The sequence below is a fragment of the Sinocyclocheilus anshuiensis genome, unplaced genomic scaffold (genome assembly GCF_001515605.1).
Source record: "Sinocyclocheilus anshuiensis isolate Anshui unplaced genomic scaffold, SAMN03320099.WGS_v1.1 scaffold412, whole genome shotgun sequence".
In the NCBI taxonomy this organism is placed as follows: Eukaryota; Metazoa; Chordata; class Actinopteri; order Cypriniformes; family Cyprinidae; genus Sinocyclocheilus; species Sinocyclocheilus anshuiensis.
Window position 1 is genome coordinate 2,448,396 of NW_015558661.1, and position 26,864 is coordinate 2,475,259.

Here is a 26,864-nt window from a genome sequence, read left to right on the forward strand (position 1 = left end):
CATAATGTGACGTGATCCATGTAGGCCTAATGCGCGAGCACGAATCTCCACTCGCAAGCAGTTCCTTCACTCACACTAAACTGGACATGTGCTTTTAAATATGCATTGTTCTTTTATGAATTGGCTCTACTCTCACACAGATATTACATGCACGCTCAAACGTTGTTCTCGCATCACTGAAGACCAGAGGAGCTTTTTTTTTATCAACGATGTTCCAGAAATAATCACTGAAGGTGCTTCTGAAATTAGTGAGGGTGCTCTAGTCTTAATGCACATTTTCACATATTTTGCCCCATCCATTGCAATGGTTTTCACTATGTCAATCACTGCTATTTCGAGAGTGAATCCCGCATAAATATGCGGATATCATTCCGGAAACTTTATATTTTGTCCCGTCTATTGCTATGGTTATCACCATGTCAAACACTGCTACTTCGAGAGCGAATCCCGCATAAATATGCAGATGTCATTCCCGAAACTTTGCAACGTGTGTGTGTGGCCAAAAAACGTTCTACATTTTAAATTGATTGCCTAGAAAGCTTGCAAAGAGTGCTCATAACCACTAAAACGCTGTCACTCTTTGTTCATCGCGATCTCACAAAGTTCTGTTACCAATGAATCTCACACTGTGCAATTAATATATTATTAACATCGTGTATACACCCTCCTTTGAGGTAGTGACCCAGACTGGTCCCCCCCATTTAAAATGCTCTAGACACGCCCCTGCCAATGACCATTTTTTATACTAAGAAGCAAGCATATACGTTTAAACGGTGGCTTTTCATCAACAGACCCCAGGGAGCCTAGACAAATTTTCATTTCAAGCCACGACCTAACACGCCTGATTCAATTAATCAAGTGTTAATTGCTCCATGTAGCATAATTGAGTTGAACCAGGTGCATATTTACTGTAGGTTTTGGATATAAAGCAATTTTCTCAATTGAGCCTCCAGGACTGGAAGGAAAGAAAATGTACTGGTCTAAATGATCTTATAGCAAACCTTGATCCTTGTTTGAGTAATAGAATGGAATTCCATCTGGAAAGTACAACAACAGATATACAGTGTTGTGAGTCGCCACAGTTCTTTAAAGCACAGGCTATTGCGAAGAGTTTTAAATTCAGTGAAACCCCCGCAGAAAGTTTCACTTAATTTTCGCAGAGATATGAGAGTCCACTTGAAGCAAAAATATTTATTCTCAATACATTTTTATTTAAAGGCCTCATGAAATCCATGAATCCATGTCCATATCTATACGCCTCATTTTTTTTTGTCCAATCAAATGCTCTCTAGTAAGAAACTGTTCCCTCTCAGTAAATTATAAATGCAATTTCTCTCAAAGTCCACTGTTCATGACTGTGAAGTACTGTAACAGCCTACTGGCTATTTAAAAAAGGACGAGTCCTTTCAACTTCCATCAAATGCAGGAAAGAAATCTGCACTCTATAACCCATTTCATGGAGTCTTTAACTTTCTATTCAAGCTTTTACTATCTTCTCTGAAGGCTTACTAGTAGATTTGGCAGGAGTGTTGCAATGGCTGAAATGGAAGCAAATGGAAAAACAAACAGAAATGCGAAAGAGAGCAGAGAGATGGAACACTTACTTTTGAAAGGGGAGCCTGATGTCCAGTGGAACAAAACAAGATGGAAAACATGATGAGAACCATAAAAAGCAGTGAATATGAGAACAGGAATGAATAAAATGGAGGCCAATGCCAACTTGCCATTTTGGGGTTCATCTTATAAAGTGGTGAGAAAATCACCTTGCTGACTCACATTTGGCCAGAATATACTATGTGAATGGCTGGTTACGTCCCAAAATGGCAAAACTGGGTGACCCAATTAGCTGTTGTGAAATGAGTGCAGGCGAGAGAGCGAATGTGGGGACTGTGAAAACACAGGGTGCTGAAGCAAAGATGAAACATGATAAGAAAAGTAAGATAAGAATTCATGTCAGCCTGTCTCTGACTTACATCAATGGAGCAATTCACTCCTGCCATGAGCTATTGTACATCCAAAAGAAGAATAAACAAGTCTTGTTTTGTGTTATTTTAGCTTTTTACCCATTTCTGTAAGATTCCCCCAAAGCTTCTGGGTATTCAAATGGAAATCAAGCTTATTGCCGTGCGACTCCTTTTTTTTTTTTTTGTAATGTTATTACAAAGTGCTTTTGAATCAACTGAATTGGATCAATAAATTGGATTAATAAAGCGACAAGGAACTTTAAACTTTAGTCACTTAATCCCTGCGAGTGCAGAAGGAAATTGAAGAATCAAACTAGAACTGTGTTTCTGCTCATCCCACATTTCTTGCAAACTGACTTTTATAATCTGCTTTCTAAGTGGAACATTCTGAGCCAACGGCTTCGTGTGACATGCAGTAATTAAACCAGTAGATTTGTAGGAATTTTGAAAACTACATTGTGAAGTCTAAATATGGATGATGTTTCATTAATGTGGAGAGCTCCACAATGCAGAGTTAATCAAACACTGCAAACCAACCTCAAATTTCACCTCACTTCACTTTCATATAGCTATGGAAGCCTGTTTCCACCTGAGTGCCAAAAATGAGCTAAAAGTACTAAAAAAGTGACATATAAAGTTCCAATTATGAGTTATAAAAATTGCAATTTTGAATATATAATCGTAAACACAAGGTAATTAGTCCTAATTGTGAGATATAAAGTCACAATTGATATATTTATGATATACCTTTATAAAGTTGCAATTATGACAAACTCGCAGTTGTAAGATTGAGATTTAATGCTACAATTATGAAAGCTAAGTCTATAAGTCATAATTATGAGCTATAACATAGCAATTACTGGGGTATAAAGTTTAGAACATTGCAATTAAAACATTCATTAAAAAGTCTGAATTGTGAGATTCAAGGCCACAATTATGCGTCAAAATTGTGAGCCTTAAAGCCAAAATTGAGATTTAATGTTACAATTATAAAAAACGAAAGTCACAATCAATTGTGAGCTATAAAGCTACAATTGATATTTAATGTTGCAATTATGATAAATAGTCGTAATTATGAGATTATAAATGTACAATTATAAAGAAATTCACATTTATAAGATATAAAATGGCAATTATATTAAAAATGTAGAAATAAGATCATTATTATTTTAATTTAAGGCAGAAACAGGCTTACATTCATCGCACACCTAGTGTATATTAGAGCGAAAGCAATAAAACTAGTTCTACTTAAGCATGAGAAATACCATCTAGAATTATCTTCAAATGATACTGTTGTACAAATGCGAAAGTATCTATGCAAAATATTCCAGCTTCATGAAGTTTAGATCTTATTATTGATATTACAATTTCTGAGAGTCTAATCCTGATATGATCGTGGATATGAGGTTAAAGAGGGTTTCATTATCTACTCTACAGAAGAGTGCCCAATCAACACGGACAACACTTAACAGAGCACACAGCTCTCAGTAGACACGAGACACAGCTGTTGCCTGGCACATGCTGGCATCGGCAGAAGAGTCGTAAGGACGGGGAGGAGCGCCACATCACTGGGAAGCACTGCTGAGGTGAGAGGCTGCAGTGACACATGATGGCCTTCAGGAAATTGTTTAAACACACGGACACAGACTTAAATGAACACACACATCCACATATAAATACAGAAGCACACGCAGAGGACAAGCAATGCATCTCCTGGGAGAGAGATCCAGCAGGGTCCAAGGCAGGGATGCATTGTGGGTAGTGAGGTCTGCTGCTGCACTGAGGAGGGGGGGTTGATGCGTAAAGAGAGCACTATAGGGTCATATGATAAAGAGGGACTGAAAGAGAGAAGCACTTACGAACAGGTTGGGTTTTAAAGCTCTCAGGGGGGCTGCTTTCTCCTTCACCCTTGCCGTTGATGGCTGATATCTTGACCTCATACGTGGTCTCTGGCTTCAGCCCAACAATGGTGATCAAGTTGAGACCTGGTTTAGACAGATTTAGAGCTCCAATAAAATATCTGATGTAAAAACATGGAATTAGATGATAAAATATGTCTGGTTTTAACAAAGCATATCCAAAACCTTTCAAAAACTGATGGATATGACATGCATATACATGCATATAATCAAATTGCACATATTATCACAACACATGACCTTTGGAATTATAGAGAACTGGTTTGTTTGAAACAATTTGTCTTAACAAACAGTTAAAAGAATCCAGGTTTTTTCTCTCCCACTTCCCTTTCTGTCTCTTCTACACTGTCCTATACAAATAAAAATCGAAAAACACCAAAAATAAATCTTAAAAAAAAAAAAAGAATCCAGGTTTTAAGGGAAAATGTGCAGAATGTTTTTAGATATAGTGAGAAAAAAGGCATAACCGATTAGTACTGTGGGCACAGATTTTGTGTGAGCCTAGTCATCACTCAGATGTTTTCCCAGAAGACCCTGCAAAGAATTGTGAGTTTTATGTTTGTAGTAAAATACATTTTAGTTTGATCCAGAAACGATCCTCCAATTAGAGTCATCACTCAGAGGTTTTCCCAGAGGTCCCTATGTAGCATTTGTATTATACAACCATTAGTTTTTGTCATCTAATATATATATATATATATATATATATATTTTTTATTTTGTAGGTGGCTGGTAGACTGCTTCGTGAAAGGCTGCATTTGTGTGTGAGGTTTGTTCTGACGCATGTCCCAAGGAGGTCTGGCAGAGCGAGCAGGCTGTCAGCAGTGAGCAAACTGACATCTCCCCCCCCCACCCTGAGAGACAGACAGTACCCACAGACAAACAGAGCACATGTCAGGCTGTGACAACTGCTCGGAGCACTCTTATGTAGCATTCAAGTGAACCCTGTCCCTTTCCTACATTTGTGCATTCTATTTTTAGTCAACTCTGCATCGTATTTCATGCTTGCCAAGCAATATGGCCAATGAAAGAGTTTTTATGACAGTGGGGAAGGTTATTTTGCCACAATTTGAAATGGCTAGCAGCTGTGGAAAGTGTTTAGTTGTTATATTGACTACGGGAGGGTGGCTCTATGTGCATCATAGACGCTGCTGTTTACTTCTTAAAGTGTAATATAGCATCTTAACTAGGCGAGAAGCAACAAAGTGACAAGCAATAAAAGCTCTTCCGTGTTAATCAAAATTTCTGTCTTAACCAGCTGCAACGGTGACAAGCAACACTACATGCTGTCAGTTGCACACAATAAAACCTCACTGCACCAAAATTCAGCTCCCCATGTATGCTAAACCTCAAACATGGACAAACCGCAGAGAGACTGACTGTGGCATTTAAGAAACATCTGCTATCAAATGACAAAACTAAAGAAGCCCATTTTTGCCTGAGAGTGAAGTTAATTTGTAACTTTATCTCACAGTTGCGGCTTTTTCTTGATTACAAATTTAATGTAATTGCAGCTTTATCATAACTGTGCCCTTATACCTTAAATGTCACCATATCCCAATATACTTGGCCATTGCAACTTTTTCTTGTAATATTTAGCAATGCGATTCTATATCTAGCAATTGCGAGTTTGTTGCTCATAACTGAAATGTGACTTTGTATTTTGCAATGTTAATTTATATCTCACAATTGCAACTTAGCTACTAATAATCGTGAACTTATATCTCATAATGTGATTTTATATCTATTGTACCAATTGCGACTTTGTTACTCATAATTGTGACTTTGTATTTTGTGATGTGAATTTACAATATATCTCACAATTGCAACTTTGTTACTCATAACTGTAAATGTATATCTTATAATGTGACTTCATATCTACCAATTCCAACTTTGTTAGGCCCACTCATCATTGTGACTTTATATGCCATAATATGACTTTATATTTCACAATTGCGACTTTGTTACTCATAATTGACTTTATATACCATAATATGATATCTCAAATGTGACTTTATTACTCATAATTGTGACTTTATATGCCATAATATGATTTTATATCTCGCAATTGCGACTTTGTTACTCATAATTGTGACTTTACATACCATAATATAATTTTACATCTCGCAAATGTGACTTTATTACTCATAATTGTGACTTTATATACCATAATATGACTTTACATCTCGCAATTGCGACTTTGTTACTAATAATTGACTTTATATACCATAATATAATATATCTCGCAAATGTAACTTTATTACTCATAATTGTGACTTTATATATCATATAACTTTATATATCATAAATACAACTTTGTTACTCATAATTGTGACTTTATATACCATAATATGACTTTATATCTCGCAAATGCGACTTTATTACTCATAATTGTGACTTTACATACCATAATATGACTTTATATGTCGCAAATGTGACTTTATACCTCGGAATTGAGAATTTATATTGTACAGTGTGACTTCATATGTGCCTATTTCTTATTTATAACTTTCTTTTTTTATTTTTTACTCTGAGGCGGAAACAAGCTTCGGTACAATTTCCTCAAGTTCCTCGAGGAAAACCATAAAAGGACCATCTGGATTACACTACGCAGTGTGTTACAAGTGCGAGAAAGTGTGCAATCACACACTGTTCTGATTGGCTGTGGTTTTATATTTTTGCTTTCAGCACAGACAGAAAAATTGCTTGTCGCTGGAATCTTGCCGCATCACGTCTGCTTTAGGACAGTGTTTTTAAAAACAGTTGCAATAAAACAATATAACTCAGTTAAAATCCTTGCTCTAATACAATCATCTGAGAATCTGTGGTCATTTCAGTATAAAACAATGCTATAAAAACAAGAGCTTGACCTTCACACAAATGAGGAAAAGCTTTTATAGCCTCCCAAAAGCCTCATTTATCTTGTTTTCTCTCTTCATTGCTTCTAGTTCTGAATAAATGTTATTACAGTGTGTGTGTGTGTGTTGGATACTTACCATCCTCAACTTCATACTCTCTGTCAGTCCAGTCTTGGCCTGCTATCCTCCATTCAGCCTTGTACTTGAGGATAGGCACTCCTCCACTGGAGGCAGGCTCATCAAACTCCACCATTGCTGTGCTGGAATACGGCTCCACATGCTCGATAGAGGGGGCTGAAGGCACATCTAGAGAACACACACACGTACTTATAAGCACACACAGGAAGATAACTGGCGTACTGCTCCGCACACACATGCAGGGCACCACAAAAATGTGAGTGAGGCAATAGACAAACTGAAACAATGAAAAATTGTTATGGGCTTGGGGAATGGTTCACCAAGGGAACTGTTATTGCGGTGACCAGTACAGTTTTTCCCTGAAGCATGAGTAAAATATCTTTCAGACAAACCAAGATATTGTTTAAAGTGGTCATATCATGAGGAATCAAATTTTCCTTGAACTTCTGAGATGAAAGAGTTTGATGTACTATGAAAACATACTGTAACTTTCAGAAAAAAGCAATCTCTAGGAACAAAGCTGCAAAAATGGCTTGTTCTAACCTTCTCCAACCTTCGGATATCAGACAGATACATTAATAGGAAAATTACGGTTTTCAAACAAGTTTCAAACGCTCCTCCAAACAGTCTGCAGTTCTGTTTGGTGCCACTAGAGGCACCAAAATTTCACATTCTTCTTTAAATAAGGGAAAGTTTGCCAAAACTTGAGCTGGCCCTGAGTGTATCTTTCATTTGTATATTCTCCCGAGGGACCCCAAAATTAGAAACACGAATCTGATATTTATTTGAGACCAGCTTCCTGATCATTTAAGTCCTTATTAAGATCTTAACATTTCATTTCAGTGTGGATTGTTTCATAATCCTGTTAGAATGTAATGAAGGCTTTGCAAAGAAGCTGTTTTCGAAGGATGAGTCATCTATAGACTGTATTGAATGTAAACAGCAATCCCACAGCACACGTCTTCTCATTTCCCATGCAAAACGTGTTTTTAGAGAAGTCTTAAAGGCACAGTAGCAAAAAATAAACCTTCTGTTCAATGCTACAAGTCAGAACTGTGATAAAAAAATAGCTTTTTGTTACAAAAAGGTTTACAACAACATAATTCATCCTCGGGGGGAAAATACATTTATATATATATATAAAATTACCTGCCTTCCCTCACAGAACACACTTACTCAGTAAAACTCTCTTTTAAAGAAATTAGACTTTATTGCACAATAAAAAGTGTGGTGGCTCTAAAGCCTGTGAGGTAGAAAAGAGGCGTCACTCCTGCACCGCCTCATCACATTGAGACTAAATAATCACCTCACTGCCTTCCACACCATGTCACATCTGCCCCACTTTACAGAGCACCAAAAATATCAGAGGCAGCGTCGCATTTAACCGTCGAATCTGCAGCCTGAAAATTATACCCTGCTGTTTTTATTACCCAAGAGTCTCAGCCTAAAAAATATGAGCGCAGGCTCTGATCTGGAGCTAAAACATCTCTGTCTGGGGGAGATTTACCTTTCGCATACCTGGTGGATTATGAATTGGTACCAAGGGGGATTTTTAGAAGTGGTTTTTCTGTGTTAAAACACCATTGGTGAGAAAGGATGTGTGAATAGCTAATTAGAACCTTTGAATGACAATTTGCGCTTGATTCATGTTCACCATAAATGTAAAGTAGTTGCAATTTTTGTACATCATTCTCTAAACATTTACAAACCTGCTTGAACCAAAATGAATTCCTTTGACTCTGTGCCGATGACATTGGTAGCCGTACAGTTGTAACTGCCAAAGTCGTTCTGGGACTCCGGAGTGACCTGTCAGAGAAAAAAAAAAAGCCACGTCAAGGCACCGCCTCTCTTCTGACCTAGCTAGCATGACATATACATTAGCTGGTTAAGGGAAGCTCATTGCCATGGCAATGACAGTGACCTCCTATTCTGCACCACTGGCATTCACCTCGCTCGATAATTATTGAATGACAGAGAGAGTGAAAAAGAATGGAAGCGTACTGTCTCCATTAGCTCCAACAGCTTAGTAAAATGTGCCATGGGAACAGGGGCAGTGACAAAGAACATTTCAAGCTTCACAGAACAGTCAAAAACAACCTCTCATGCAGTGCTGAACTGCATATTTAAAGCCCCCTCACTGAGAACCACGAGACGAAGTCCCGCCCACAAGTGGTGACATCATGTGCAAGAATATTGCTGATTTATGTCATTTAGAAAGTGTAAATCTGAGGGTCTAATGAGTCAACAACAGTTTAGTGTTGAAAATTGCTTAAAATCTGTAAATATTTGATTTTGACAAAGGAAAGCATTTCTAGAATGGGGTTCTGATCTAAAAAGGATTCCTACAATGTTCTAAAAACACATTGTTGGGGAAATTTTATTATTATTTGCTTTACTCTACTAAAGAGTGTTTTTTAAACTCTCTGAATGCTTCATCGGTATGCTGGAGTTATTTTGATGTGCTAAAACAGCAACAGGAAATGTATGAAATGTGTGTGTAGACAAGCAGCGCTATTTTAGAGACCCTACATCCTGGTTTCTAAGAAAATGATTTGCACTAAATACTTAGAAACGCATCTAGGGGACATAGTTGGATACCTTAGATTAACACATATGTTGAATATGCATTAAGATTTGATGAGATAGAAGCATCCTGGTTTGATTAGGGTATAAATACTGAGTCAAGACATTTTTTCTTTTTTCATCTGTATGATTGTTGACCATTTCTTGCAAGAAATAAATGTGACCCTGGACCACAAAACCAGTCATAAGTCGCACAGGTATATTTGTAGCAATAGCCAACAACATTGTATGGGTCAAAATTATCGAATAGCTTCCTAACGTAAATATATCAAAACCTAATTATTGATTGATTAGTAATATTCATTGCTAAGAACCTCATTTGGACAATTTTAAAGGCAATTTTCTCAATATTTAGATTTTTTTTGCACCCTCAGATTCCAGATTTTCAAATAGTTGTATCTCGGCCAATTATTGTCCTATCCTAACAATCATACATCAGTGGAAAGCTTATTTATTCAGCTTTCAGATAATGTATAAATCTCAATAAAAAAAAAAAAGACCCTTATGGATGGTTTTGTGGTCCAGGGTCACAAATATTCAAAATAATTTCTGCCTCTTGCCTTATTATAACAGCAAATTGCCACGACACACATGTAAACTAAAAAAGGCTCCTGGGGCATCTTTGCTTCATCTCTGCTACATCATGTAAATCTATGCATATTGTATTTGATTAGCTGTGCTCAATAATCATCAATAATCAATTTCCTGCGATTCTAATTTTATGCAGACTTTGTGTGGTATTAAAAAGTAAATTTGTTCAGATGCAAATTTACTATAATATAGAAAGCTCATAATGCTGTGATTTGAACTCAAATGGTTTCTACGGTTTGCTTTCAAATGAAACAAAATTTCACAAAATGTAATATTTTTTTTGTACTTAGATGCAACAAATTAAACATCATAATCTGTGCTTTTGCAAGACTCCAAAAACAATATGATCCATGCGGGTCATTCACAATGCATCGTTTTAAAGAAAGCAACTTAATTATAGTAAATTGATGATTTTGTAATACGAAAACAAAATAAAAAAGTCAAGCGAGTGGAGAACTAAAATGACATGAATTATTCTACAACACAATAAAAACAAGTCATTATATTCTCAGCACTTGTGGGCTGATAAGGGTGGGTATATGTGTGTATCAGCTCTATTTTGTACATAAATGAAGAACATAGGTTACTGGAAAGAACAAACTATAATTACTGTGTTTTCTCAATGCAGTATCGACAGCTATGATTTAATATCAAATGCTACAGCGTGCTGAAGTATACTAAAAAAGAGCTCAGAAGGCAATTATTAGTGTCAAACACGACTTTAGTGTTGAAACTTTAATGAGGGGGCATCTAAAGGCTGATGGGTTTGAGCGGTGATGCCGTACCTCCAGGAAGCTGGCAGCAGGAGTGTTGTAGATCTTGACGTTGGTGGTATTAGCGCTAGGCAACAGCTGGCCGTCACGGAACCACGAAACGGAGGCGCCCGGGTGAGCCAGGGCCTCGCAGGTTATGTTAGCCGGATTACCCTCCCAGGTGAACACCGCCGCAGGGCCTTGGATCTTTGGAGCATCTGTAATTATACACAGTGTCAGCCAAGTACAACCAACACATAGACTGTTCCAGAGAAAGAGGGGCAAAAAATACCCCGGCTTCCAGCTGGTATACATTACCCATCATCTCCCTTTCAGAATTGCAATTTCTGATATCTGCTCTATTGTCTGTTGTGATTGTTGCCTCCCTGATGTTCACTTCGGCTAACTAGACTTTCCACTCCAGGATTGATACATGCAGTTGAGTCATCACATTTCCCATAAAGCTGGTCTGATAAGACACATATCCACTCAAATCTTATCGCTATCGCAGGACCACAGGCTGCAACACTGCTGCCGAGATAATGTCGGCACCCCAAAACATAAAGTCTCTCTTCTGGATGAAACGGCCAATGAAATCTTATCACAGCAGTGGCTGAAATTAATATTGGCAAATTTAGGGCTTGAAATGATTTATGATTTAATGTGTAATTTTAGGAGAACACGTTTTTACCATGTTGATGTAAGTAAACAGTGAAAGTTTGCATAAAGATACTGATTTCAAATAGCTAGAATAAACTCTTTCCAACTGGCTGCCAGCCTGAGACTTCATTTATACTATGAGGCTGAGCTCGATTTCAATAAAACAACACATAAACAACCAAGCGAAAGAAAAAATGCATTTAAATGTAAACTTGAAGTAAAAGGTGGGAAATAAAAGCAATGTACAGTCATGCAAACAGAATGGGAGACTCTAATCCAAACTGTAAGTGTCTGAGACTCATGGGAGTGAACAATCTCATCTAGGATCATTTGAAGCAGACAAAGCACCTTTTCTTATCGCTAATTACTGCGAAATGCTCCGTGCACTCAACCAAGAAGCTGATTACTCACAAGCCGGGCTGTGGCAAACTGCATTTCCACACAATTTCTATCAATTGCACATTGTGATGCTATCTCAGGAACGGGAGAAGATTTTTAGGGCAAGAAAAATTAATCCAATTAGACTTTCATTGCACTTCAAGCTTCACTCCCTCCCACTTTTCTGAATTAGATTGTGGGAATGCTTAAAAATGCGCAAGCAGATGAAAATAACTTTAGCTAGCTTTACTGTAATTCTCTACCTGGCAAATGGCACAAAAGTGCACTCAGCCAACTGCAGTAAACATAATCTGATAAAATAAGCGTTTGCTCTCAAAATTGAGTTGTAAGAATGTGAAGATGGCAGTATTTCATTTCATATGAAGAGCTCTGAATGTAAGAAATAAGCCCAAAAGCTATAAAACACATTCGAGTATATGGCACTGCGATTTGAACTGAGCTTTTGGTGGAAAGCAAGTTTAATTTGTTTGAAACAGACATAAAAAAAGCCCTCAAACCACCAATTCCTTCAAAAATCATTTCTGTTGTTCTTTTGCTATATACACAAAAAAGAAGAAAAAAATACTGATTGTTTCATAAATAACATCTGTCAATACTCTACACTGGTTCATGCAGGTCTGCTGAGTTTAATTGGTGGATTCACGGTTCACTTGCAAATATTAGCTGCTTTAGTTTCTGACAAACAATAAGGTCTTAATGATTAAGTTAGTTAAGAGCCTGGTGGTCTTATTTTTGGGTCCAGCATCCATTTCCTGGTGTTTTAGTAGCCAACAAAAGCTAGTAGCTGACAAAGATCAAAAGGAACATTGAGAAATCACAGTCTGTCCACTTCATTGAGCTTTGACACATTTGCCTTGAACACAACAATACAAATAACCTACAAAGGACAAAGAGAGAAGTTTGTGGTTTAGCTTACAGCGCACTTCCAAGTACATGCTCTGGATGTCCTGACCAATGGAGTTGCGGGCAGTGCAGAGGTACTGGCCGGCATCGGTGAACTGCACGTATTTCAGAGTCAGAGAGGACACACGGGCATCACTGCGCACGATCACGTTACCATCCAGACTCTAGAAAAAGAGAAAGAGAGAGTGAGAGTAAGTAAAATATATGTAAAATACAAGTATACAAGTACACTAGCATACAAAAGTTTGGGATCAGAAAGATTTTTCATGTTTTTTTTAAAAGTAGCCTCTTATGCTCATCAAAGTTGCATTTATTTGATCAAAAGTACAGAAAAAACTGTAATAGTATGATATATTATTGCAATTTAAAACAAAGTTTTACTATTTTAATATACTTTAAAGCATAATTTATTCCTGTGATACAAAGCTGAATTTTCAGCATCATTACTCCATTCTTCAGTGTCACATGATCCTTCAGAAATCATTCTAAAGACTTAAACTACTTCAGTCTGTGTGCATTGAATTTATTTACAGTATATTAAAATAAAATAAAAAACACGTTATTTGAAATTGTAATAACAATATTACTGTTTTTTTCTGTATTTTTGATCATGCAGCCTTGATGGGCAGAAGAAAAGTCTTTAAAAAACATTAAAATCTTACTGATCCCAAAATTTTGAACGGCAGCGTATATTAGTCGAAGTTAAACCTAAATACTAGTGCTAGGGGAACAAGGGGATCCTCATAGTGAAAGTTTACACAGAAACTAACATATTATCATTATTGATTCACCCTCATGCTGTTGCAAACCTGTATGACTTTCTTATAGAGTATGAAAAACAAAAGACTACAGTCTGATGACTTTTATATGTTCCAGACCTAAATTTAAGATTCTCAAAGGAAATCTTGACATCCACATCCACACATGTCCATTTTCGAAACTGAATCAACTGATTCACCAAAGAGATCTGACTCAAAAGAATGATTCAATCAAACCAAGTCAAGGTTTTCTTGTGAAAAACAACTTTAGGTCAGTCATACAGGTTTGGAAAGACATGAGGGTAGCAGATGATGACATTTTTTATTTCATTGTTGGAAAACAATCCAGTTTTTTTTATGTCATTCCTGCACACAACTACAGACGCCAGTCGAAAGGAACGGCATGTCTTTGTGTTTCAGGCTCTGTCTGGGGCTCAGGGGGTATTTTAGGAGATAGTGAGGCAGGGATCAATAATGAAGTGGACCACACAGCAGGGGCCACTTTAAAGCCTTTTCACCTCAAAGTCTGTTTGCACAGCACATCTAGGACAATCTGCTAACAGTTTACTCCCTGGCTCCATCCCGCTCTTTAGCTTGTACTGCGTTTACTCTGCTGCCCATCTCTGGTTACTATGGTGATCTGAGATCCTAAGGTTGGAGGGACTTTGAATTCAGCAATCAATGCTAGTTCCAGCTGTTACAATGAAAAGCCGGCATGTTTTTCATCACTGCTCTGTGTTGTTTGCATTTCAAAGCATTTCTTGCTAGTTTTCTTGGTTGTTTCACTAGTTTTCAAAAGCAACTAAAAAGGCCCTTCAGATCAGCTTCCGAAAGGAGCAAATTCACATCATTAACCGGTGATTACACATGCGTAGCTGACATGAAATACTTTTGGAAAGTTCAAATACTGTGCCGTGACACGCTAAAACTCAAACTATTTTCTACAGCATTTTGCTAATTCTTCCTTACTTCTTAAACATGCAGCTTTTATTAGCTCATGCCAATTGAGAAACCACATGGAATATTTGTACTTTTCGAAGTTCATTTGCCATATCACATGACCATTTAAAATGAAGTGAAAAAAAATTATGAAAGAACCTACTGAAGCTGTAAGATGCCACAAATAAAATTCTTGTTTAAAGGGGTCATATGATGCTTTTTTAAAGATCATTATTTTGTGTATTTGGTGTAACAGAATATGTTGACATGCTTTAATGTTCAAAAAACACATTATTTTTCAAATACTGTACATTATTTTAGGTCCTCTATGCCCCGCCTTTCTGAAACGCGTCGTTTTCAACAAAGCCACCTCCTTTGACAAGCGCAGTCTGCTCTGATTGGCCAGCTGACCCAGTGCAACATGCACATTTGGGCGGCGTTATGCAAATATTTCCACATAGTGAGGAAGATATGTGGGGGCGTGTTAGAACGAGCCGTTTTAGGGGGGCGTGGCAGAGTCTTAACTTTGATAAAGAATATCTCTTTGGTTTTGAGACTTTAGTCTTTGCAACTTCAGGGATCTTATCTATGCACAATCAGCTTGTAACACTCCAAAGAGAAAGGAAAACTTGAAATCGCATCATATGACCACTTTAAATTAAAATTCGAAAACTTGTTTTTCCAAGAGTTTGCCATTTTTTTTATTTTAAATCCTGAACTTATATAATATTTCTTATATACAATACATTTCTTATAATATATGCATATAATTCATAATAAACAAGGAGAAGGTTTTGTCTTTTATTTTGCACCACAAGGTTAAAATGGAGATCTCTCAAGCGGTATTCATTTAATCAATAAATGTGTCCTTCACCATATCTTATTGCAAATGAATAGATCTTAACATTATGTTTTATACCTTGAGGCAGTATATACAGCATGTATGTATATACATACATACATTTTTACCTTGAGGCAAAATATTTTATATTTTTTAATATATTATTTATTTATTATTCCATATACAGTATACACATACAATATTTATTTGGTTCTCCATTTAATTGGCTATACATTTACAATCAAGCACCTTGTGAATGAAACTTAAAAAGCTTTTGTGTCAACTCTCCATGTTACCCATACATTAGTGACTGACACATGCGGGTTCGACTTGGTGATCTTCAAAAGAAGAAATCAAACAGAAATCCACAGATTAATGACACTCATGTAATTTACAAGAAAATTAACTGAATGAGAGAATCTGACTTGCATAATGGGACCCATGTTAATCAGAGAGTGCAGCCTCTTCCATGACACGTTTAAATAGATTTATTAGTCATGCCAGCTGACACCATATTACTCAGTTAACAAATACAACTCCTGTGCTGAAGCCACCGGCCACATGGAGACCCATTCCCATTCAATACGAACGGACATTTAGAGAGAAAAAGTGTAGCTGTCACGGCCTGATATTAACAATAAGCACTGTTGACATTCACAAGCAGTATTCAGTGCAGCAGAATGAATAAAATAAGCCCAGGAGAGCCAGATGCGCTCTACATTTTTCGTGCTTAGCGAAGCGTACCTTGTTTTACCTGCACTACAATGTTGCTATTGCATGTACATGCATACTGAATGAAATATGGGATGCTGTTTTGAGCATTGAATAACTCAACGCAAACTGCTCAGTGTATGATTCACATTTTTCTTTAAGTGAAGGCACTGCAAAACGTGAACATTAGCGAGCACCTTTCATCAGTGCCACAGACGGTCCCCCAACAGCGTGCGAAGACAGCCGGGAAATAAGATGTTCCTGAAACCTGCAGTGGCACTTCATTTATAAAGTGCCTGTTCAATGGTCAGTGAGAAATTTGACTGCGGAGCGGAATGGAGTGTACGCGGCGCTGAAATCCAATCAATTCACAAACTTGATTTAAGGTGTGGTGGCTTAGTCACGATCTGAGGGATTGAGTGCTTTAAGTAACAACCAGGGTCTCGACCATAAATTCCATCCTGCTTGTGCCTCACGTTCAGAGGGCTGTTAGTATGTATGGCTGTCGAGCGAGTCCCCTCCCGTTGCATAGTAATTGACAGTAAGCCGCATATGCAGAGTCTCTCCTGTTTTATGTGCGTACGTAGGGTCGGTCGCACATAAACCTTCACAATTTCTTTGAACGTTAACCTTGAACGCTTCCGGCAAATCACTTTGCTCCTCTACCTCCTCGTCTGTTGTCAAATTTAGCAGAAAACAGTAGGGAGGGAGAGACAGAGAACATTTCGGCTTAGGTTTCAGCACTGAAATGCAATCACTGGCCTGTGCGCATCTTATCTCACCTAATAGAGAACGTAGGAAGCCCCATTCTGCCCATCCGTTTCTCCTGAAAGAGCAGGCAACCAACGGCTGAACAGAATCAGAGCTCACATTCAAGGTCTCCTGCGTGAAAGAAAGGGATTTCTTCTTTTCCCTCGGGAGAAAATAGTAGGTGACGGACATCATATTGTATGACTGCACTGACAAAGAGACAATGTCAGAAAAAAAGCTGTTGCTGGGAAAAGCGAGTCAAACGGTGTCCTGCGCTTCAAATTTCACGCTAACAAGAACTGGAAGAGCACTCTAGCACAGACAAGATGGATCACAGTGTGTCCAAATGCGGAAGAGAATAAATCTGAACTTTTGATAAAGATGGCCTATCTTGGACTGATGCTACTGATGTTGAGAAATAGCTGCTCTGCAGCAGTTACATTCTAGACAGTGAGCTGGCCAGACGATCCAAGATTGAATGCTAATTGAATTTGGTCAAGGTCACATACTGTAGTATATACATACCTACATATATATATAGGTATGGACAGCATCTATAAGTAAACACATTTATGAATAAACCACTTGAGATGTACAAATCTTTACAAATCTTTTAACGATCGATCAGAAAACAGAAAGTCTAAAATCTAAAATGGTGAATTTATTTATAAATTAAATAAACTAATAACCAAAAAGTTGTTTGTACCCTTTCTATGGCTGAACTGAATTATATAAGAGAAACACTATTGATGCCACAGTGGGAAATTAATGTTTCACACACTTACTGATTTGTGTGCACATTCGCAATTGTTCTGACCACAATAAAATCAGTTCCATAAAATAAAATCTATTCCATGAAAACCATATTTGTACATTTCAAAAGTTGATGTTGTACATCTTAAAGAGATTTTGCATTGCATTTTATTGAAAGGAACTGTTATTCAGCAATGACATATTAAAATGATCAAAAGTGACAGTAAAGACATTAATAATTTTACAAAAAAATAAAATAAATACATTTTAAATAAATGCTGTTATTTTAAATGTTCCATTCATCAATCAAAAAAATGTATCACAGCTGTCCCAAAAATATACATATATATTAAGAAAGACAAGTATTTTTAACATCGAAAATAATAAGGAATAAATTATATTTTAAAATATATTAAAATAGAAAACCGTTATTTTTAAATTGTAATTGTATTTTTTTTTTCAAAATATTAATGTTTTTACTTTATTTTTGATAAAATAAATGCACCATCAGGCATCATGGAGCATCAGAGACTTCTTAAAAAAAATCTTACTGACTCAAAAATACTACATGGTAGATATATGTGAGTACAAAAATCTATAAAATGATATTGAAATCTTGGTGGCAGAACACACTCATAAAATTAAAAAAAAAAAGTTAATTATTAAAATATATGAAAAATAAATGACTGGCCTAATCTTGCATGATTATTAGATACAACCCATTAAAACTGATTTAACTCTGTATGTGTATGTCTGAAAAGCAGGCTTGTAATTAAAATGAGCTGTAGAGTTTTTTTTTTAAGGCTGAACTTTGTGTTTATGTTTGATTGTAGAGGGCATATTAAAGCTACTAAAGTTATCCAGCTGCGAGCATCGAGTGGTTTTCTCTTTTTCCTATTAAAATTCATGACTGATTAGTAGTAGCAACATAATAGACAGCGGCAGGTCCATTTACATTTCAAGGCACAAGTATCTGATATTCTAACACATCACATATCCATTTTTTGTTCTACCTGTTTGCATTCACTAAAGACATAACCGACTGTGTTTACATTAACACCTCGGCATGATGAGCATTTCAAATAAGAAAAGCATTTGACCGTTCGTGCATGTAGCATTACTGCGAGGCACGAGTGCACTTCACAGAGCACACACACAGTACGTGTGAGCATTGAAAAGCAGCCGCCTGTCAGTCACACAACACTTGAGTCAGTACTGTAATCTTGAATTTTTAGTTTAAAGTATCAACTCAGTACTGCAGACTCTTAATTATTCCAAAACTTATGATAAAGTAATTTCCATGTCTTTGACTTGAAGCGCACGTGTAAAGAACCATGGTGCTTTTTATCTGTACTCCTGAGGATTAAAAACATGAAGTGATGTGTGGGCAATCCCATAACTGTGGCCTTTCATCTCAGCAGATCAGATAAACAGACCTTCCCACACAATCCATATGCATCTGAATCATTCTTAATCAGCAATGCAGACACTGATGAATTCTTTCTCTGACAGATGAATAAAGCGAGAGTCTAACATTTCAGAGTCAAGCATGGAATCACTTGCTCATATTGTGCATCTACAGCTAAGTCAACATGAAATCAAAATTAACCTATTTGCTTTCTTCTTTGTAATCTATAATAACAATGTACTTTTCCTTTCCACTGACGTCACTATAATGTTAACCGACAGGCGATATTTTCACAAACAAACATTCGGCCTGCTTTTTCCAATCCAGTCAGCTCCCAATGGATAAAACACAGGCCCGTCCTACATTTTTATCATTAAATGTCCTATTTAACACAAATGCGCAACATTATAGAAGTAAAATGGGTTTTACATTGACTTTAAAGTTACTGCAATCATCTCTGACATGTGGCGTATGAGTTTATTCACTGAGGGTTAGTATGTTTATGTTAACAGAGGCTTGTGTTGTCTGAATCTGGAGTTGGTTATATGTGTTAGTGTCTCCTTTAGTGCTGCTACATTCCCCTGTCTGAGTCTATGGGAGAACACTGAGTGTTGGCTCATACTCTAAATAAGTACCTGGCATGTTTCAACCCTTGAACACCCCCTCTTTATTTTCTTCCTCATGTAACGGAGGCCAGCGGTAGGTGCTGTGCAGGTAAACCTCACTCCCCTGATCTCAAGAGACCAATCCCTTGAGAAAGTTTGTCCGAGGGGAATTGGTAAAGGAAAACAGGTCTGCTAAAAAAGGCGAAAAAAAACAAAAAAACTTCATAGCTTAAAAAGACCAAATAGGATCTTCACCATTTCTGTTGACAGAAGCTATCTGGAAAAATAATGAGCAATATGCTGTAAAGAAATGAAATGACACGACAATCATTGTAGACTATAGGGATGCCATTTGATCAGATGTGATGTGTGTGGGTGTGTGTGTCTACAGGATTTTAAGGGTAGAAGAGAGCCAACACTTGATGTTCTGCCGTGATAAAGGGCTTCTCTAGGATTAGTGAACATCCTGGCTACGTGTGAAGCAGCCCTACCTTGTGTTTCTCAGGTCGAGTCCATGAAGCCTGGGAGGACAAACACATAAAGCAAAACTTGGCAGAAATGAAAAAATATATATATAAAAATCAGCAGGCACTCAGTTAGACAGGCATCACACATGCACGTTATTTAGAGAAGACAGCTTGTGAAGCTCCAAGTTGACAACTTGACTTTAATCAAGACAAATCAAAGACAAATCTTTTTATTAATTGTACCAAACTCACAGGCAACAGATTTCTGAATAATAACTACATTTTTTTGTTATGTTTTTTATTATTTGTAGTTCTGAGTTATTTATTAAAATATATATTTATATAATGATATTTTTTATATAATTATATAATTGTATATATATATATATATATAATGATATTTTTTATATAATTATATAATTGTATATATATATATATATATATATATAATGACATTACTTGTCATTATAAAAGAAACATTATATATGACCTTGAACTGACCTTGCTTTGACCAGAACATGATACCAGTTGAGAGGCACATAATCACAATGTTATCAAGTGTGACAAATCATTTTTTAACATGAACAACAAACAAACTGCATGGAAAAGGACACATTTAGCTGCAGGCTGGGAAATCAAATGACTACAACATGAGTGGATGCTCAGACATCCAGGTGCAATGCTCCAGGTGACACATGCATATGATCTTGCAAATAATGTGAAAAGTCAGCCCCCCACCCCACCCCACATGCTGACAAGTCATCAAAATGCCACACTACATCAATAATTAATAACACAATAGGTATACATATGAAATGATGCACACCTTGAAACTATGTGTTGAAGAGTGCATCAATCTGCCGAGATCTGCTAACTGTGATCACCACATTCATTTCGCCTATGTCCCATACGTCACAGGCAGCAGCTTTGAGCCTTAACGAGAGCCATTCTTCCATTTGACAACACAGATCCCTTTATTCTTTGAACGGGACAATGATGAGTAGTTTTCAGTGAAGGTTTTTATACCTTCCACTCATTTGTTAACCTAAAATCAATCAATGACATTGCCATCTGGAATTGCATCGCCGAGAATTTGCATGACTCACAATAGAGGCTGTTGAAGACGTGACTCGAACCGCTGATAAATCAAACAGACATGAATAGCAGACAACCTTCCCATTTGACTTATGACAGAGCGACAGCGATTCAATGAAAGCTTGCTCTTCATGAAAGCAGCATTCTATTATTTTGACTGCTAATCACACAATTTGGTTAAAAGCGAATCTGCCGCAGACAAGTGGGATTTCAGGATGCATTATCAAATCTGACACTGATCAAGCAGAATAATGACATTTGTGATTAAAGAAACTACTTGTAGTCTGCTGAGTTCCAGCTAAATATTTAAAGTCATTTGGCTCTCATGAACAAAGGACATGATTTTTAAAACGGCTCAAGTCTTTGTCTAAGCAAATCAATTGAGCCGTTTGTCGGATAACAGCTAAAAGCAGTCTGATGGAGCCAAAGTTTTGACTAACTACATCTGTCGGGTCTACTTTGCAGTTTTCACTTTTGTTCGAGACTGTGGGCAGAATCTACAGAAAAAGACAGTTAAAAATATGACTAACACAGTATTAGACACCAAAACCTTAGCTGTCCTAAAGAGTCCATCTGAATTTACAGGCCACACTTGTATTAAAAGTGGCTTGACATCCTTTCTTCCACTATTGATTTAATTACTCGCCCACTGACAGCTTGTCAAAAGGTTACAGGGGGTTAAAACCTTGTGTTTGGCACCTGCTTCAGCTATCTTGGCAGCTCGACCCTCTTCTCTTAAAAACAATCCTGGTCACGGACTCTCTCGTTGACCTTTACAACAAAACCTCTGACTTATTACACTCTGCATGCATATAAACAGCTTCGGGATGACACTGATCTGTAAAGAGCAGCAAGATCATCTGTCCATTGTTAAATCCAAGAATGAACATTCAGGGTCACATAAGAGAAAAAAAAATAAAATCTTAAAAGTCCCCCCCCCGCAGGTGAACGTTATCTCGGCAGGGTGTGTGATAATGGTTCTGAGTGCACAGACACAGTCTGCTTAAGAGCGTCATAGCAAGGACCGTACTGACCTCAGATCAGCAGGGGTTGCCATTAAGAGACTATCATTAGAGAAGGGCAGCTTGGCTCTGGACTCCACAATAAGCTAGCAGCCCTGAAATGCCTCTTTTGATTGTGTGATTCATACAGTAGCGGTGTCAAGGACAGCTCACTAGGTCCCAGTGAGAGCGGCTTAAATGATAAATGAAGGGGCAGTGGCTCCACAGAAGCGTTCTCATCTTCACTTAATATTAAGTCCCTTGACTCAGTACTTGGGAATGTGATTTTCAGTGCGTAACACTCACAATGAGTAGCTATTGTTTTTAAAGGGATAGTTCACTCAAAATTCAAAAATTCTATAATTTTTACTCACCCTCAATGTCATTCTAAACCCATATGCTGTTGCAAATAATTTTGAAGAACCTTTACATTTCATAGTTCATAGTGACCACAGCTATAAAGATTTTTTTATATATAAGAATATATTTAGGTATATATTATATTTTAGAATATATAGAATATATTTAATATAAATTTTGAGCATATAAAAAAAATGCATTTAAAAAAAAATAGAAATACAGTAAAAACATTGTGAAATATCATTACAATTTAAAATAACTGATTTCTGTTTTAAAATGTAAAATGTATTTTATTAAAATGTATTTTATTACTGTGATGGCAAAGCTGAATTTTCAGTTTCATTACTCCAGTATTCAGTGTCACATGATCCTTCGGAAATTATTCTAATATGCAGAGTCGTGCTCTAGAAAAATGTATAATTATCAGCAATGCTGAAAAAAAGCTGCTTAATATTTTTGTGGAAATTGTGATTTTTTTTCAAGATTTTTGTTAAAAAGAAAGTACTAAAGAACAGTATTTATTTAAAATAGAATTTATTTAAATATTGTAAGTATCTTTACTGTTACTTTTGATCAATTTAATGCATTCAAGCTGAATAAATATAGCAATTTCATAAAAAAAAGAATGGTGTATATACAGTCAAAATATATACAATATACAATATACAATGTTGTAAATATATTTTGACTTGAATGGCAGTTCATTTAGATGTTACCACCCAAAGCAAATTTTACTTATTTATTTATTTGTTTGTTTTTTTGCCATATTTGATTTGAAAGTGAATCTTGATGTGAAGTAATTATGAAGATAAGTAATGACTTGCTACTTACATCCATAGCAATTGTATGGCCTTAGAAAGTTGGGATATAGTGCATCATATGGATCATATGGATTTATTTGAACATATTTTGGTCCATTTTGGACTAGGCAGATGTAATTCTAAACTCTCATTGTATCAAATTCAACAAAATTTCTAATTTCGTGTCCCACTACAAAAAACAACAGCAAAGAGGTTTGGAGCAACATGAGGGTGCGCAAATGATTACAGAACTTTCATTTCCTTTAATGGCCTTTCCTTCTGGATGAATGATCAAAAACGTGCCTCTTATGTCAGAACATGCTGTCTCTGTGAACTCTCATGCCATAACCATTCATCCAACAGACAGAACGGAAAACAGACAGAGAATCTTCCATAATGCATTTGCTTGGAGAGTTCAAGGGAGATCAGTTTGTTCCAGTCCGGTTCAGATACTGCTCACTTGGTAGTCACAGTTCTCTGCCTTCTCTGAGGTTTTTGTGCATTTCTGACTTATTCAGACGTTGGAAATTTGTGGTTGGGAATACAGAATACGTATGAGGGACAGAATTTAAGGAGACTTCAGAAAAGCTCTTGACTCATCATATCCGTATTAATATGCCAGCTCACCCACTAAAATCCCTGGTTTGATTACAGGCTGTTGAAGCCTCATTTGCCTATCCACATTCCTTTTTAGATATAGAAAAAAAAACCACAATGGAAATGATTTTACACCACTGGAGTTCCTGCTATAATAGTTGTTCTGACCACACTTTACATGACCAGAAATAACCACAGATCGTTGTTACTATTAAATACCATGCACTTCATTTAATGGCAGCGGTGATGAGGCCCCATTGACTTAAGGTATGCCTCATTAAACACTGCCAGCTCTTTTCACTTAAGGCAATCCTCGGGCAACCATTGAAAGATATATACTTACACATATACTTATAGCACTGTCTGTCTGAATTCTAGATTCTGATTGGCTGGAATCCTTGAATGTACAGATAATTCCAGTCAGTGAAGACACAGAAACATAAAGAAGCACAAAAACTTGTTGTCATTGCTGTCCTGCAACTTAATCAATAAAACAGCATCGCTACTAAAAAGCTGCACTATATTTGTTAGTAAATGTATTTGTCTTTTTTATTTTTTTTATTCAGTTTTAAAATTGCATTCAGTCACTCATGGTTCATTTTGGAACCTGTATATAACCTGTAATATTTTACATGGTCTTTTCTGATGTAAGCTGTTTCGCTAGTACCTAATCAACACTGATTTTGTAACATAATCATTCTGAAACATGAAAATGAACATGAGGAAAATGAAGAAGGTGAACATAAAAGCATCACTGCATCCTGTAGAGGTGATGAGATGAGGTGAGAGATAAGTGCAGATCAACAATATTAGTGCTAATGAACTCCTATAACCCTGCAGGAAAATTCAGATTATTATAGCACTCCATGTGTTTTTCAACACAGTAGTTGGTTTCTCTATACAAGATATTAGTTAGTCCAAGCTGGTCATTAGCGGGTCAAGTTGACCTACCAAAATATCAGCTACCAAATTATAGTTTGACAGTTTCTGCAGGTTTTCCATTCACAAGATGGACTGGAGTCATGTTGATTACTTGTGGATTATTGTGATGTTTTTATCAGCTGTTTGGACTCTCATTCTGACGGCACCCATTCACTACAGAAGATCCATTGGTGAGCAAGTGATGTAATGCTAAATATCTCCAAATCTGTTCTGATTAAAAAAAAAAACTCATCTACATCTTAAAAGGCCCTTTTCAGTAAACTTTCAATTTTGGGTGAATTATTTTGTTAAGGTGAGCAATGTTTGTTGATCCACTGGCTAATGACAAGCACAACCTATTTAGACCAGCTAAGATACCAGAATACCATGTTTCAAAATACAAGTTTAAGTGTATCTGGTTGTTTAAATCCAGTTCTAGTCCTATCCTAACAGCAAAATGAACAAAATCATTATGCCATTAAGTGGACATTCATAAATGGAACAAGCAACTTTTTGCTTTTTTTCAAGTAATCTCTTTTGTAACCACGATGCTATAAGTGCAGGAAGAGAATTCAAGAGTCAGACATCAATTCAGAGCAGCATGAATAACCAAGACTGTGATCATTCTTAACAAAGCATATCCGTCTGCCATTCTGAGCTGAGAACCAACGATAAAAATGATCATAAATGAAGAAATCCTTCACCGTACAGCTGGAAATATTTTTCCCCCTTTGATAGCTATGAATATTGGCTTGACTAGCCAGAGAAAATACAATGCAAACACAGGGAAGGATCCAATCTGGTGGGCTACTGTCACGCAAATATCATCTTCATAGCGAGCCAGATGTACACGTAAACATAAGGTGCTTTTTCACAGCCCACCTACACAACATAGCCCACCAGCAGGAAGAGGGCAAACTGGTCACTTACCAACTGCTGGCAAAAAACAACAACAGGGTGACCAGTGGCATATTCTAATAATACATGAGGGTTTTATATAAGGATTAATTCCCATGATGCCTTGGGGAATTGATGCATATAATTAAAGTATTACCAAAAAGGATTTGAGGCTTCAGAGACTTGTTAACATGCCTGGACTTCACACCTGCCTACTGAGATCTATGGCAGGCCCAAATCCCTCTAACAATGAACTCACATTTTCCTAGCTATAGGATATAGGCTTTACCTGAGAGAGGGGAAGAGGAAACAAAGTTTGAAGTGGTTGGGGGCTCCCCATCAGACTGAAAAGCAGTAAGAGCTTTTAGCAGCTGTCGATGAATTCTGATCGCTGTACTACGATGAAATATGAATTAAGACAGAGTAATTCAAGGCTGTTAATTAGGTAGAGCGCTTGACTAAATCAGAGAGGTTCAGACACCAGCAGAGCAGAGAGGCCAGTGAGGCTGAGCACTGGTGAGCTTGTTGTTTCTGAGATATAAAAATACTCACTTTTACTAACTAGAATAAGCCTACATCAATCAGGAGAACTCCTAAAAATGTCTATTATACTCTAGTTTTGACTACTCTAGAGCAATTGCTGTATTTCTTGATCGGGTAGGTGATTAAATCAGAAAGTATGCATTAAATAAACATAAAAACAAATCTGGTCAATAACAATATCCAAACACTATCTGTCCTAGTGGATCTGACAACACACCTCTTCTGGGAAAGCTAACTAGCCTTTTTGTATTAACTTACACATGATATACTGATTTTTTTTAATGAAAATATTTAAAACTGAAAGGTTTAAACGAAATAAAAATACTGAAAATTTGAAAATATACAGAATGATTAATATACACTACTGATCAAACGTTTGGGGTCAGGAATTTGTTTTTGTTTTTGAAAGAAATCTCTTATCACTTAATCACAAATACAGTAATATTGTGAAATATTACTAAAATTTAAAAGAACTGTTTTCTATTTGAATATATTTTAAAATATAAATGTGTCTTGACAGGTTTGAACGGTAGTGAATATCAATATAGCTAATTACTGAAAATTATATTCATCAGACCTTTTATCTGCTCGGAATCTCTTATTTTAATCCAACCAGAAATTCACTCCCTCTTTTTAATTGAACATGATAAA

The 26,864-nt window shown here is 36.6% G+C and overlaps 1 protein-coding gene across 13 annotated transcripts in view; it reads right to left on the bottom strand.

The window, feature by feature from the left end:
- The window catches only part of LOC107681081 (neural cell adhesion molecule 1-like), a 283,961-nt gene that overhangs the window by 36,498 nt on the left and 220,599 nt on the right, over positions 1 to 26,864 (bottom strand). For 5 of the 13 annotated variants that reach the window (XM_016477225.1, XM_016477230.1, XM_016477229.1 and 2 more), the window contains exons 9-14: positions 20,024 to 20,053; positions 12,781 to 12,931; positions 10,839 to 11,023; positions 8,589 to 8,685; positions 6,880 to 7,047; positions 3,824 to 3,949 (exon numbers count right to left, since the gene is read on the bottom strand). In XM_016477225.1, coding sequence (XP_016332711.1) covers positions 3,824 to 3,949; positions 6,880 to 7,047; positions 8,589 to 8,685; positions 10,839 to 11,023; positions 12,781 to 12,931; positions 20,024 to 20,053 — 757 coding nt within the window. Of the gene's footprint in view, positions 1 to 1,604; positions 1,620 to 3,823; positions 3,950 to 6,879; positions 7,048 to 8,588; positions 8,686 to 10,838; positions 11,024 to 12,780; positions 12,932 to 20,023; positions 20,054 to 26,864 lie in introns of all 13 variants that reach the window. The other 8 variants (XM_016477228.1, XM_016477224.1, XM_016477232.1 and 5 more) reach the window with 3 other exon arrangements.